Here is a 16,421-nt window from a genome sequence, read left to right on the forward strand (position 1 = left end):
CCAGCAGGACCCTGGCCTCTTCCACACTTTCTTCTTTTCCTCCGTTTGGTATCTCCTACCTCATAACTACATGGCGACTGCAGTAGCTCCAAGGACCATGTCGCATGTAATAGTATCTCTCTCTCTTTTTAGCTGGGAGGAGCATCTTTCTCAAAGGTCTCCCATAACTCACTGGACAGAGCTGTGTCACATGGCCACCCTGACCTGGAAAGGAAGTTGTGAAAGTGAGGTGGGGGTCCTGCCAATGTGGAAGAAAGTGAGAAGAATGACTATTGATTAGAAAATTAATAATATCTGTAACACTGTTATACAAGATAACAAGCCAGAGTCCATTATAGTGCTTCTAAATGAAGAAGTTACAGCTATAAGCTATATCTAGAGTTATGAACACAACTGTATCACCCCCCTTCCCAACTCATATGTTGAAAGTCTAATGCCCAATGTGACTATTCGGAGATAGGGCCTTTGGGAGGTAAAGTTAAATGCAGTCATAAGGATGGGACCCTAATCTGATAGGCCTGGTGTCCCTATAGGAAGAGCCAGGGACACCAGAGCTATCTCCCTGCACCATGTGAAGACACTGTGAGAAGGTGGCCAACTGCAAGGCAGGAAGAGAGCCCTCACCAGGAACCAAATAGCCTCCACCTTGATCTTGGACTTCCTGCTGTCTAAGCCACCCAGTCTGTAGTATTCTGTTAGGGTCTCCAGCAGACTAATCCATCTAAGAAAGAGCCATCCTTCTTTCTTCAGTGGGACTCTACATGGTTGAATGACAACCTGTAGAAATTGGAAGAGTTCCAAGAGCTATGGCACAGAAATTATATCCACTTTTCCTCACATTTTGCATGGATGATTCATAAGCATGCTCTTACTTCAGCCCTTGTCCCCAGAGACCAATCTTTTAGAGATCTTTTCTTTTAAATAAACAGTCCCTTGGTTTAAGTCCCAATCTGCCTAGGTCCAAAGCCAGCAGTCTCTCTGGAGTGTAATAATTATCCCAGTGCCAAAATGTCAGCCCAAGACACGTGAACGTAAACCTTTAGAAAGGAAACAAAAACAGAAAATCTCATGCCGTCCAGTTCTTACATTTTTTCAGACCAATGAAAAACGTTAACAAAATGAGCGGCAAAGGTTCAGTATTTGTTTCTCAGTGAATTCGGAGGGTTTGTTTTGTTTTTTTATGGGTTTTTTTAAGGCGCATTCTGCTATATTATCACTTTTCCAATTTCTGGCCAGACCCCTGTAGTTTTCATCACACATCATTTTTGTGATTAATGGCGTGCACCCAGTTAATGGAAAACAGCAGATTAGGTTTCCACTAATAGTTTTGAAAGTTATGTCTGCCTGCCTCATTTGGTAACAACCTCACTGTTCAGTAAGAAACTAATGGATTAAATCCCAAACCAGAACTTAGTTTACGCATACTAGACAGGTCAGATTTCCAGAGTGGAGAAAATTATACTTTAGAGGTATGCTGATCTTCCATTGAAATTTAACACCGAGATCATGCCTCATAATTTTTTTTCCCCATTTTACTTCTATTTAGTAAACAATTTAAAAATTTACAGTACTTACTTGAGGCCTATAAAAATAGGCGGGATTAGTATCTTGTGACCATTGCAAGTAAAACAAACATAATAGAATATTTTCTATAACTAGGCTCCTTAAGGCTACACTCCACATCTGTTTTACATTATTCTCTCTGACAGTAAGGCTCAGAGGAAGAGGGGCATGCCCAGTATACCCAAGGGTGAGAACAGTTTGACCTCATGCTAATAAGGTGTCAAGTAAGTTGACATTTTAATAAATAAAAAACCTAAAAGGAAAAGCATGGAGGAGGAGGAAAGTCTAGGTGAAGCACAGGGGGGGATTTTCAGAGCAGTGAAAAAACTCTGTATAATATTATAACGATTGATACATGCCATGCATTTGTCAGACTCTTAGAAGGTACAACACCAAGAGTGAACCTTAAAATTAACTACAGACTTTGAGCTATTATGATGTCAGTGTAGGTTCCTCCATTGTATACCAGTCTGTTGGTTGATGTGGATTATAGCGGAGGCTATGCATATGTGGGGGTGGAGGATATATGGGAAATCTCTGTACCTTCCTCTCAACTTTGCTGTGAACCGAAAACTGCCCTAAAAAAAAAAGGAAGTCTATTTTAAAAATAGCATGATTTCAAAACGAAAATTCTGAGCACATATTAAATCTAGTAGCGTCGCCAAAACCGGTTTGGCTCAGTGGATAGAGTGTCGGCCTACGGACTGAAAGGTCCCAGGTTCGATTCTGGTCAAGGGCATGTACCTGGGTTGCGGGCACATCCCCAGTAGGAGATGTGCAGGAGGCAGCTGATCGATGTTTCTCTCTCATCGATGTTTCTAACTCTCTATCTCTCTCCCTTCCTCGCTGTAAAAAATCAATAAAATAATTTTTTTTTTAAAAAAAAAAGAGAAGGAATTAGAAAAAATAGAGTATAAAAAAAGGTTCAAGAAGTTTGGAGAGTGTAAGTTCTCTGGAAAAGAGAAATTGAGTTAAATTATGGGAAAAAAGAGAATAATTTCTATGCATGTCTTTACTTAATCTAGAATCTGGGGAAAATAAAAAAAAAATAGCAGTGTTTCTTTAAGAATGAAAATGAGTAAGCAGCTAGCATGACCCACTGCAATGGCTACATTTTTAAAAAATCCATAAAGATTCTGCATTAAGCAGTAGTCAAAAGTTTTCATGCTGTTTCCTAATAGCGAAACATAAATATAGTTTGTGTTGAGCTGGTTGTTTCTAATAACTGATGTACAGGTACAAATACGTATCTAACTGACAGAATCGATGAAAACATCAACCAAATAATTTATTGAGCACTAACTAAGCACATGAAAAATGTTCTACTCTGCTATTCACTCTCATTGATTGTGAAGTTTTGCAGGTTAAGGGAAAATGTGTGGAAGCAACGTAAGCACTTAAAAAATGATCTGTGGCTCAAATTTCAATCTGCAACCGGCATTTACCCACAGGTTCTATATATCTCACAGTCCTTATCTCTGACAAGAGATCTCCAAAAAGATCTCACTGGCCAGGTTGAAACCTTCACAGAACCTTTTTACCCTGCTGACTTAAACATGACAGGTACATGTAAACTGGAGGGCTCTGTCATGCAAAATAAGACTGAACAAAGAAGCATTCATCCAGTTCTAGGTACTATGACTCAACATTAAAATTAATATTGCAGAATCTGGGCCATACAAAGAGTTATTAATGTATATTACTCAAAGGGAGATGTTAGAAAAAAATAAGGGGAAAGTAATCAATGCATGTCATTTCTTAGTCACAAAGGAACAGAAGTATTATACCACAGAGATTACTTGCTGGATTCATCAAACTCGATTTTATTTTAAAGTACAACCAACAATTCAATTCCTTAACCAACTATCTACACAGGTAGCAAAGAGCAATCAAGGTTGACTATAGGCAATATGACTCTAGAACCCAAAATTTTAACCATTTTGCTAGACTTGTCCTTTGGGCCTTGTAGGAAGTCTGAATATGTGGACAGTATTATTTTGCTGAATCAAAGCCTTTTCTTTTTTTCAGCTATTGAAGTCAATATGACAGTGCATGGTGAGGGTGCCCCAGCAAGGCCAGCCAGGAGCCCCCTGTTGTCAGAGATGAGCCCACTGGCCTTTCTTCCAGCACTGGAGCATGAGTCCACCAATCCAGCCCTCCCAAAGCTCTGACCTCCCAAGAGGCCGGCTCTCCCAGACTGAAGAAAAACAGCTTTCTATTCTGGAATAATGGAATCAACTACCTAATGAAACCCCACTGAAATCTCAAAAGACACATAACCCTGAATAGAGAACCTTACCTGTGGAGCAACATCTATGAAGTAAGAGGCTTTTAATACATAGGAAATCAACTCAAAACAAAGCAATTAAAACAATACATTGAATTTTCCCCTTCATTGGGAATAAAGACAAACCTAAACTGAAGAAATGGTTAATTTTTAGATAACAGAAATTAAACTGTTCTTAGCTTATAAAGTACTCACTGAACATTACAAAATATACTATTACATAAACACATTCTCATTAAACTCTCTAACAAACTACAAATAAGTAAGCCATTTAAAAGTTTAAATCGCAAGTTCTAACACAAAAGTGAACTTTCAAAAGAGGTAACTTTCTATTTCCAGGAACTGAATGCCATAGTGAGGATTATTGAACAACTCTCTGATCCTGTAAATGAAGTTTTGGTGGTGGTTGTGGGGGGGGTAGGAATCCAAAGACATGTGGACAGCTTTCCTTATTTCGTTTGCTTACTTTTTTAAATTTTTAATCCTTACTAGAGGATATATTTTTATTGATGTTTTAGAGAGAGAGAGAGAGAGAGAAAGGGAGAAAAAGAGCCAGTGAGAAAGGGAAACCTCGATGTGAGAGAGAAACATCAATCTCTTGCCTACCATACGTGCCCCATCCAGGGATCGAACCGTAACCTAGGTATGTACCCTGACCAGGAACAAACCCTCAACCTTTTGATATATGGATGGGACCATGCTCCAACCAACTGAGCCACCTAGCCAGAACTGTTTACTTATTTTTATTCTTCATGTGACTGACAAAATTATTCAAATTGCCTCCCTTTTAGATAACTTATTTCATGAAACACTATTTCATGTTTATTTTCCAGATGTTATTTTCAAGAAGCAAGTAAACCAATCACATCTGAATATTGCATTCAAATAAAAAACACTATTTCTTCCTGCACAGAAACACAGAAATATATCTGTCAATAAGTAGCTTTTTGCCAAACAACCAAAAAATTTTGTACCTGAACTACTTTTTTCCTATAGATGGAATGCTTTTTCTCCATTTTTCAAGATTTTGTGCCAAGGTATTCAAACATTTGCTCAAGAAAGGGATAGGGGAGGGTTAGATGAACAACCTTACATTTCTATGGGGCTAATATTTACATCTGAGCATTATATACATGGTGAGAGCCAATGACATCAAAGCATTAACCAGAAGAGAAAGGATGATTACCTGATATTCATTGGGCCAAAAGGTGCTCACGGCTAGCTCAGCCCGAAGCCAATCTCTACCCGTGAATCCAGTCACATTCCAAATTGGATTGGCAAGAGGTCCTTTGTTCACCCTAACTAATATGTTCAAAGTGCCAGGGTTCAACCCTTTCTGGCTATATAACAGGTAACTGAAATCAATACAGTGCGTGTCATTCTCCTTCATTGTAGGCAGCTGAAGTCTGGCTTTTTCTCCAGGGTCGTGGTCTGAAGAGTCCACTATCATATAGGAACCTGAAATGACATTACATATAATAAAGTTAAATAAATATATAAGCAAAAAGGAATATATAATAGAAAGAATACTAAACACAATACCAATCTATTCTGAGTATTACACTTAACTCAGGATTACATCTTCCAGAATAGAGACACAGATACCAAACAAGTGAATACATGAAGTTCTTACAGGTGACAGATATTGTTCAAAGCACATAACATGTATTATACATTTGCTCTCTGCAATAACCTGTTATTAATCCTATTTTACAAATTAGAAAATTAAGAAATAATTAGTTACTTCTTTGACTATCTGAATAGTCAAACAGGTAGAGCCTGGTTCAAATCCACATGTGACTAAATAATCTTTAGTATTACTAAGCAGAAATCTTTTACTATCAAACAAACAAAGCAAGACCTGATGGGCCTGATTTACATAGAACATGCATCTTTCCTTCTCCATATTCATAATATTATTGCAGAGAAATGGACTAAAAGTGTAATACTACAATCAGTTCTATGTCCAAACCCAAGATCATCAGTTATAAAAGCTGTGTAACCTTTCGCAGTGTACCAGCCACTCTGAACTTCAGTTCAGAAAAACAAAGTATACTTTGCAGTTTAATTCTGATGACTAAAATTTTAAAATGTCAAAATTTCTAGACCACGAATCTCATACAGGGTAGATTCACTTCTCTAGAGCCTCATCCACCAAGCTTTCAGCTAGTCATCATGGCCATTGGTCCCAATTCTGCAGTAGTCCTTATGCTCTTCTATAGCTTCAGAAACCTGGTTTGAAAATCACAAATCTACCCTACTTCCGCTGATTTAATAAATATTCACTGGTTGTCTTTCATGGGAAGGCACAGGCCATAAAGAGCCCTATCCTCATAGTGTCTCATAGTCCCACCCTCAAACATACAGTTCCTGCACTGTAGGCAAAGGTCGTATAGTACAAAGTTCAAAAATGGAACTTGAACATCAGCTGATGGTATTAGTTCAAGGTCATCTCCGGAAAAACAATCAGTGTTTCTCACGTCACTACGCATTTTAACAAGGACACATATCACAGAAATGGAAATATATTTATTGATTGTACTTAAGGTTGAATGCAAATTTTTATTGTACAATAAATACTTCCCCCTAGGATGTAAATTTAACCTAAATGTGTTAGGCGTAGTGTTACAGAATCCAGTGTCACAAGGGTTGTATTTGGACCTCTCTTCCTAAGCAATTTATAGGATTAATCAACCCCTTGGGTTTCCTCCCTAAAACTTTTACCCATGATACTAAACATCCATTGACTGTCAGTCTAATTAGTTCAATTAAATGCCCCAAAATGTATGCAAACCATGGAAGATAAGAGGACTTCTACTACATAGGAAATCAAAAGTTTAAATCTGACCAATTCCCATTTGGTGGTATTATGATTCAGAGCTTGTGGCAAGATTTCATATGGTAACTCTGATACTGTTATAATAACCTGGTTATTATTAACAGGGGAGGAGTAAAGGGAAGACTAGATAATATAGATATGCCATTTATACAGCTTTGCTAATTTAATGCTCTCCAAGTCTCTTCCCTGCTGATGGATGAAGGAAGGAACTGGACAAAGGCAATTTGGAAGCATGCCCAGTAAGGTCTGAATGACTTGGGAATGTGCCTACCTGCCTCTCAGTCACACCTGGGAGCTAGTCAGTGGCCAGAGTAGGCGTGGTCACTGCAAGCATGTGAAACATGAATATTTAATGTTTGAAACAAACAAATGAGCTCCTCCTCCTCCTCCTCCTCCTCCTCCTCTGTTACAGGAGGTTAGCCATGTGGGTCCCCATCCTCCTCCCCCTCCTCCCCCTTGACTCCTGTTACAGGAGGTTAGCCATGTGGGTCCCCACTCAATGGACTAAGGGACTTTAAGTAGTTGAACCCGGCTGCCACATGCAACAGAAGCTCTCAACACCAGCCTTGCGGCCTTGCTTTGGGCGCTACTGGAGGCCCGGCTCTCTCGGGGCTGGTCTAAGAGGCATGGGACTTTAGAATCCAAGAAATGTAACGCCACACAAACAAAGCCTTTTACCACATCTCGTTCGCCTGCAGGGCTTCTGAAAACTCTTATTTCAGTGGTACCCCAAGAACCTGAACCCCACTCCCACGAGCAAGGGAGGAATTGGATTCTCCAGTGACAGCACTATCAGGCCAAGTACAGAATAAGCTTACTAAAGTGATAGCTACTGATAGTACTTTCACATCATTTTTCCCCAGTTCTCATCTTCTCTTGTAACTTGGAATTCCTTTTTTCCCCCCTTCCTGATTCTCATAGATTGCACACTAACAAATACATTGGCCATGTATATTTTTGGAGAAGTAAATGCTCTTTTTTTTCCCCAACAGGATATCCTGGATCCCAACCCAATTTATAGAAGCAGGATGTTTCTATTTTTGGCTATTTTCACATTCAGAAGCCCATCGCTGCTTTATGGAGATGTTTTTCAAATTCACCACAGCAGAGCAGCCTAATTATTACTTTAACTATGGCCAGGCCTGAGATCTTGGATACGATACTCAGTGTTATTGGGTCTCAACCTCTTCACAGACCGGTGACCTATTCCTCCACTGCTATAACAATTTTTATTTTTTCAGGGGCATAGTATAGCAGCAGTGCACCTAAATTGTCTTTACAAGTATGTATTATGATTTCTGACTGTCAATTTTAAAGTAGTGGCCCAAATGACTTATGGATTTTCAAATAGTCACTTTCTCCCTTATAAGTTAAACTTGGAATAAAATATGCTTTGCCTCACATTTTATGATATTCAGTATAGTAGCATGTTATTTACCAATAAGATCATTTAGCAATTTTTAGCTAGTTGCACTTTTAAGCAACAATAATTTTCTTACTAAGGAAATGAACAAAGTATATTAATTAGTCAGAATATCAATCTCATCATTATTAGAAAGACAACAGTCACAAAATAAAAAGCTGTCCAAACTATTTCAGCATGTCAAGGGTATTCAATGCAGGTTAAATAAAATGTTTTAAAAGTGCTGGTATTTCATTTCTGTAAGGATACTTCTTGTAAATGGGCTCTTTTTAAATAATGTGAACATTTCATTGGAAAACATGAGTACTCTTTTGAAGGTGGAATACAAAACTAGTGGGATTCCCTTCCCCAGTACATCTGTAAAGTGTGTGTGGGCTCCACCCTCTGCTCTTGCTCTTGGCGCTCGGACCTCTTCCTGGGCCACGTCCTGCCAGAGCTTCCACAGCCGCCGTCAGGATCCTTCCTCCGGTGACACCGTGCACGCCAGCTGCAGACTCCTGTTTCCAGCTGCTTCCTACTGTAAAGGGGCTTTCTTGTCAATGCAGCCTGGCTCTGCTACTTTTTTTTTGAGTGCTGTGGGGCAGTATGCACTGACTAGTATTGCACAGCTCCAGGAAGGAAGAAGCAGGCACTAGCACCAAAGGCTCTCTAAATACAGAAACAATGAACCCAGTAGGCACCGTGAAGGTAGTAGCTGCCTGTTTGACCTGAGTCCCTTCCATCACCCCAAACACAGAAAACAATATGCTATTCTTATCAACTTATAAAAACCACCTCTACAGTCTCCCAAAATAAATAGTTGCCAACTCCTGGAGTCAGAAAATTCTACAATATTCATTTTCCTTATTTTTTTTTAATTTTGTTTTATTGCTTAAAGTATTACAAAGAGTATTATATATGTCTCCTTTCCCCGCCCCCCCTTGACATTCCCCGGCCTCCTCTACCCCCCAGTGTCTTGTGGTCTTGTGTCCATTGGTTATGCTTATATGCATGCATACAAGTCCTTTGGTTGATCTCTTACCCCAACTCCCGCCCCCCAACCCTCCCCGGTCATTTTTTTAGATTAGAATGTCAGTTTACTTACTATTGTTCTGTTACCAGCTAACTAATCTCTCAGATGTCTAATGAATTCAATTCTATTTAGTTGTGATTCAGCTACCTCAACACTTAATAATGAAACTTCGGTGTGCACATACATATAATGTACTAACTTTTAATGTGTCCTTACAAATATTCCTTACGGGCTCTTGGATAATGGAATTCTCAAATATATCATTTAAGACATTGGAGAAAAAGGTAAGGCTTATAATATCTTTTTAAGTGCAACCTTTCTGGAGAGCAATTTAACAATGAGAATCAAAACCCTTAAAAGAGACATATACTGTTTGGTCTGGCAATTCCAACTCTAGGAATGTCCACTAGAAAAAAAAATCCTGTATATTTACAAAGAGATAGTTTTAAAAAGATGCTCATCTCATCATTACACTGTTTAAAATAGAGAAAATAAGAAGTGTTTTATATGTCCGATAATACACAATTTGTAAAATTATGATAAATCAGTTTGATGAGTAATTAAGTAGTCTTTAAGAATAATATTAAAACAAATTTAATGGAAAATAGTCACAATTTGTTAAGTAAAATAAGCAGGTTATAAAATATAGTCATTTATGAAAATATATTTGTTAAATAAATCCATTTGTGTAAATGTATGTGTATTCATGTATAAATATGCATGTACACCCATAAACATGCACATATAACTGGAAAAATTCAAAGAATATATAGCAAGATACTAGTTGTGTTATCAAGGTGGGGGAGCTGTAATCGTCTTCTATTTTCATATTTTTGTTTATACACATTCATGGAATGTTCCACAATAAACATGTAATAGATTTGTACGTTTAAAAAGAAAGAAACTACATGAATACTGCTTTACAAGAGGAATATCAAATGAGTAATAATAAATACTTAGGAAATAAAAACAGGTACTTTGCCTTTAAAAAGTAAATCCTATTTGCATCATACAGATTAACAGCATTTTGGCTTTCTTTCGACAACAGCAAACCATAACAAGAAAAAACTTCCATTGCAATCCAGTTAAAGGGAGAGAGAGAAGTGGAGAATACTTAGACTAAATAGCATTTGTTATTAAAAGAATAGCCGAAGAAAACAAGTCCCATAATCATAAACACCAGTCTAATATCTAGATGAATAAATAATGCCCTGTGAATTGTATATCTTAATGAAAATTTTATCTTTAAGCTCTACTTCTAGGAATAACATAATAACACAAGAAACAGGATTAACTGCAAAGAAAATAATGAATAATAAATAAGTTTCCATACTTCATCCTAAAACTCCCTCTACATAGTACATCAACATACTAATTTTATTGTCAGTTCTTATTCAAAATCTAGTAAATGTGCCCTATAAACTAAACAGAGAAATGCCCACCTTCCTGCCTTAGTACTGACACCCCTCCAGGGTCTGATCACACAGCAATTTGCCACGTTATCCCCCACTACTACTCCTCACAAGCCACCTTCTCCAACCTGGCAGAACCCGCACTATTTTCTCCGCATAGCATGCTGGTTTTCCTCTCCAGGTGGGCCCATGTTCTTGGAAGAGAGCCTCCCCCTATCTAAACCCCTACCCACCTGTATCCATTGTTATTCCTCAGCCCCAGCCCATGCCCAGCTTTCCCTTCCTTGATGCCCTGCTTCTGCCTTCCTGGTTCTGGCTTTAATGATGCACTGCTTTTGAACAAGTTTTAAATAATGTATATAGGGGCCACTTATTTCTCTTGGCAGAGTAAAATGTTCTCTTGGAAAGCACCTAATTCTGAGTCCAATCAGAAGAGAGAAGCTACACGGTAAATGTGACAGTGAAAGTGTGATAGAAAGGTTTTAGCTAAAATTAGCACAACATTCTCCTCCTTCCTAACTGCTACATGTAAAGATTTAGAAACTGGGCCAAACATTGTGCTAATATTCCTCTACAACAAGCAAAAGCCTGAATCTACTTGGTTGGCACTCTGACCACCAAAATTTTCATTAAGTCTTCTGTCAGGACTAAATAAGCTTGTCAATATGTGCTATAGCTTGCTGATCAGAAGGATCTTAATATTTGTCCTTTTAGACATGCTCACTCCTTTTTCTATCAAATAGTAAAGAGATTCATGCTGGAAAATGTATGAAAAGAACACCTGCAAATATAAAAATGAGATAACAGTGTTAAAAATTACCACACTTAAAAATTCCCAATTCAGCGGCACTTGAACCTTTCTCAAACTTTCCCTCACCCCTTTACAGCTCTACCTAACACCTTTCACTCCAATGTGTCAACACTCTCCTTCCCAGGTCTTTGCTTCCTATTCTTTTCTAACCCTCCTTTCCAGAAAGCTCTTTCTTTCTTTGAAACCTGTCATAAATATATAATATTCCCCCTGGAAACACAGATACACACACACAGTCTTACAAACAACAGCAAAGGACTCATAGATGTAAGTTTAAGGTCTCCTATTCTAAGATTTCTTCAATTCTGAAATTGCGTCATTCCCCCCATGGCTCTCCAACCTGAGTAGTTTTTCTTGTTATGTGGTACTGAAATGTTCTGAGAAGTAGCTGCTAAAATAAAAAGCAGCTTGAGAGAGAATAATAAGAGATAGGTTACAAAGGCAAGAGAGTCTGTCCTATAGCAAACTTTGCAATCATCACTTGCCTTCTCAAAGGAAGCAAGATTGGAAAGAATAATTAAAGGTAGGAGAAGGTAGTTCAGTCTGCAGCCTCTGGAATATCACACTAACAACTCCAGCCTGTTTTCTGAGTGTACTTTAACTCTGTCAATAACAGAAGGCAAGAAATTGAAGTCAGTAGCGAATGAGTGGACAGTGCTTCCATATTCCCATATAAATGGATATTCCCAAAGTCAAAACATTGTATTCAATAGTCTTAGTATGTCTAAAGGTACCAAATATCTATGTTAATATCCCAGAAGAACTAAGCTTTGACTCAAAATTAATAAAAATAGTCAACAACTACTCCTGGGAAATAAAATGGTAATGCTCAATTAGAAAAGAACTCGGGTTGAACAAAATTTCTCACCTGAGTTCTCCGATTCAAGAGTGACCAGACTACAGGAGCAGTTCAAGGGCCAACGACAGAAGTTTCCTTTATTTAGCCAGAAAAGTTCCAAATTACAGTGACAGACACTTTATAAATGATTCAAAAGGAATGAATAACATTTATTCTACTGTAACCCAAATGAAATCATATTTTATCTATGGGATGGTTAAAAAACTCAGGCTCTGAACTCAGTGACCTGATTCTGTAGCTTGACTCTGACACCACGCACCCACCTCAACCATCCACTTCTCTACCATTTTGTTGTTGTTAATCCTCACCCGAGAATATTTTTCCATTGATTTTTTTTTTTAAAGAGTGAAAGGAATGGGCAGAGAGAGAAACATCAATGTGAGGGAAACATACATTGGTTGCCTCCCGCACACGGCCTGACCCAGAGTCAAGGATCAAGCTTGCAACTGAGTTACATGCCCTTGACTGGAATCAAACCTGCGATCCCTCAGTTCATGGACTAACCCCCTAACCACTGATACAAAACACTGATCTCACAAATGGTAAGGCTCCTCTACCATCTGTGAGACAAATATCTCAGGCCCCCCAAAAATAAGTGTTTTAGATATAATAAAAGTATTGTTTGAAAACACTGTTGTGGGGAATTACAGAAATGGGAACTATCAAAGTGAAAACATCTTTTTTTTTTTTTTACAAAGTATTACCTACACCAAAAATCTGTCTGCTTATTTTTGAAAACAATGCCTGCCCTAGAAAACATAAAAAGGGGTGGGGGGCGGGCGAGCAAAAGGAAATTGACATTATAAAGAAAGAATTGAGTATATAGAAATTAAGAATTCAAGTGAAAGGAGAAAAAGAGAAAAAAATAAATGATTAAACTTTAAAATGTAAGATCTGGGAAGAAAAAAGAAAAGAGGGAAGAAGAAGGTGATAGAGAAAATGGGGTTATAATTACTTTCTGTCTCTCCAAGTAGCTTCCTAACCCATACAAATATGAAATTGTGGTCCCTGGAAATATAAAAGCGTGGCAATAACACCTCAACTGTTGAGATTACTGATTTTTGTCACAAGATAATTAAACCCCTTCCCCAGCAGAAACGTGTATACTCGTTTTCACACAATGTTCTTTTTCAGTCGTTGACGAGTATACTAAGAAAATATGGTAAAAAAATATGGGTTCTAGGAAGACGAGTTACAAACTGTTTTCATAACCAGCATCAAAAATACTATATAGAACCAAATAAAAAAATTAGTCTGAAAAAGAAACGTTTTTAACAAAAACATTGTTGGGGAAGGGGTTAATTGTCTATATTCAAAGATCCTATATAATAAAAGCCTAATATGCAAATTGGCCAAACTGTGTAACGACCAGTAGCTATGATGTGCACTGATCACCAGGGGGCAGCTCCTGCATGGGGCAGATGCTCAACGCAGGATCTGCCCCCTGGTGGTCAGTGCCCTCCCACAGGGGGAGCACCACTCAGTTAGATGCTGGGCTCATGGCTAACGGTCACAGTGGCGGTGGGGGGGAGCCTCTCCCACCTCCACTATAGGCGGGCAGTAAGGAGCAAGAGGTCCAGGACTGCGAGAGGCCCAGACTGCAAGAGGGATGTCTGACTTCCGGCTTGGGACATCCCCCGAGGCAGGCAGACATCCCCTGAGGGGACCCAGACTGCAAGAGGGTGCAGGCCAGGCTGAGGAACCCCTTGCCTCCCAGTGCACGAATCTTGTGCACTGGGCCTGTAGTTTAATATAAAATTTAAAAAATAACACATTTCTACAAGTCTCCAAAGCCTACATTAATTTAAAAGAGCTCTCATGGAATTAGTGTTCCCATACAGAGCAAAGTCTAATACTGAATCAGATCACTGTTCTCTAAGATAAGCTATTCCACCTCCAACACTGCCAATCCAGCTGTTAAGAAATAAATAAAATTAAATTAAAAATCACCAAAACACACTTGGTCAATTGTAATGAGCAATATTGCAAAATGGTGAGGAAAGAAAGAGCATGAAAATACTTTTCTGACTATTGTCATACTATTAATTCAACTTATTCTTAGCAAAAATAATCACCCCAGGATATTCATCCAACAAAACATTCCTTTTAAACTTAACCCAAAACCTGCATGACGCAAGTGACCTCCATTCCAACAGTGCTCTGGTTGCTCTGCGAGCAACTGAGATTTGTACTTTAATGTTTTCATAAATGCTTACTTAAGGCTCAACGGGAAAACACAAACATTGAGAAATTGTAGAATTTCAGTTCCCACTAACATTTTAAAGCTTTCTTCTGGGGTATACCGTAGAGCAAGCATGTCAAACTCACAGCCCGCAGGCAGCATGCTTCCTTTATTTGGCCTGTGCTAGCCTTTGAGTTTGACATGCTTGCTGTAGAAGCTAAAATGAAAAGAGTTTTAGCCACAGCAAGTAAAGTTGGTCAAGTAATTCTGACCAACAAATGAACACAGGTGTTTCCTCACCTCCCCCAAAAGCAGTGCTTTCTTTTATGGAAGAAACAAGGAAACTTTCAGTAATTTAAAAAGTTTCACTTTCAGACCTTTCAATCTATCTACTATTGAGATGTATTTTCAGGATTTCAGTAGTAATCATAAGATAAACAGAAACACCTTCAGCACACAGCAGAGGATCAATTGCTCACCTTGAGAATAACAGAAGCAAAGTTATATAAATGTCTGTACGTCAACTACAATTAAAAATTTAAAAAATTATTTTAAGAAAACAAAACCAAACTGTGGTATGTCTTTTTTACAAAAAGGTTGGCTATGGGACCATGTAATGGGAAGATACGACCTGATCCCTTCTTTTTTGTGAGAAAGTGATGTTGGAGCTGTTATCTAAACAATGAGTCATCGTAGCTGAATAGAAGAAGGAAGATCATTCAAGGCAGCAGAAATCATTTGTGCAAAGAACTTGGACTGGGGAAATTATATTGCATAAGAGAGACTGAAAGATTGGCCAGATAGTAAGAAATAGAAGAGATAAAAGTGGAGTTGCAGGAAGTAAACAAACCAAGAAAGCCTTAACTTAAATGTTATAGAAGGAGATTGAGGTTGGGGCAGAGGTTGCTGTCCTAAAACAGGTGTATATTTTGGAAAATCGTGATGGCTACAGTGTACAGAATAGGTGGGTAATGGGATAAAGAGCAGAGTGGATAAGGAAGATTGGTTACAAAGTAGCTGTAGAATTCTAATAGAGGAAAATTTTACTTAATTATGGTAGTGCATGATGGAGATGATGGGAAGCGACAATCCAAAACCTATATAGGAGGTAAAAATCAACAAGATTTGGAGTTACATAAGATACAGAAGTGAAGAAACAGGTGTCCAAAATGTACCACTATATCTCTCCCATCAATTCCAGTTCTTCCTTTCAAACGGAAGTTACTGTGTTGTTTTTAGCAAAAATGAACTTACTGAAGGATGTTACAAAGCCCAAGCAATGATTAAGTAGACATCGGGATTCCTCCTGTGCAGACCCACTACTGTGTACAGGCAACTGCTCCCAACACCCAGGCTGAGCCTCATGTTTTGCTGCCCCTGGATATCTATGTTTCTTCCACTCTTTTCAGATGGAACTCCTCATTCTGTAGATAATCGCTTCCTGAATCTAAGCTCCTTCGGGTGTCTGGATGATAGAGATTTGGTCATCTGTGAATATCCTAGCTATGTGGACAGCTGAACGGTGTTTGACTTCTTTCTTAGGCCTTGAGAACTCATAAGGCAAGAAATTCAACAAATATAGGAAAGTCTGCCAAAAAAATAATAAATATCACCCAATAAAGAAGGAGCATTCATGTTGTTGAAATATACCAGAGAAGATGTCAAGTAGACAATTAGATATATGATTCTGTATCTTGGAGGAAAGATGTTGGCTATAAACATTTGTGAATCAGCTGTACGTATATTATATTTGTAAATTCCATAATGCTTTTTGTAAACTTTTGAACAAAATCTTAAATATTTTATAAATATGGCAGTAAATTTAAACAAATAAATGTCACAGCATATATGTATTATTACAGAACATGGACTGCAACAAGCTGGTTTCAAACCCTTTTATCACTAACTAGAGGCCTGGTGCACAAAATTCGTGCACTCGGTGGGGCGGGGAGCTCCTCAGCCCGGTGGGAGCCCTTGGGGGATGTCCGGCAGTTGGATAGCCTTAGAGCTGCCACAGAGGCGGGAGAGGCTCC

At 38.4% G+C, this 16,421-nt stretch overlaps 1 protein-coding gene across 1 annotated transcript in view; it reads right to left on the reverse strand.

Moving 5' to 3' along the window:
• PTPRK (protein tyrosine phosphatase, receptor type K) overlaps positions 1-16,421 on the reverse strand; it is a 472,216-nt gene that overhangs the window by 283,120 nt on the left and 172,675 nt on the right. Inside the window, exon 3 of the mRNA XM_015557792.1 lies at positions 5,037-5,308. Coding sequence (XP_015413278.1) covers positions 5,037-5,308 — 272 coding nt within the window. The remainder of the gene's footprint in view (positions 1-5,036; positions 5,309-16,421) is intronic.

This window comes from Myotis davidii, unplaced genomic scaffold (assembly GCF_000327345.1).
Source record: "Myotis davidii unplaced genomic scaffold, ASM32734v1 scaffold147, whole genome shotgun sequence".
In the NCBI taxonomy this organism is placed as follows: Eukaryota; Metazoa; Chordata; class Mammalia; order Chiroptera; family Vespertilionidae; genus Myotis; species Myotis davidii.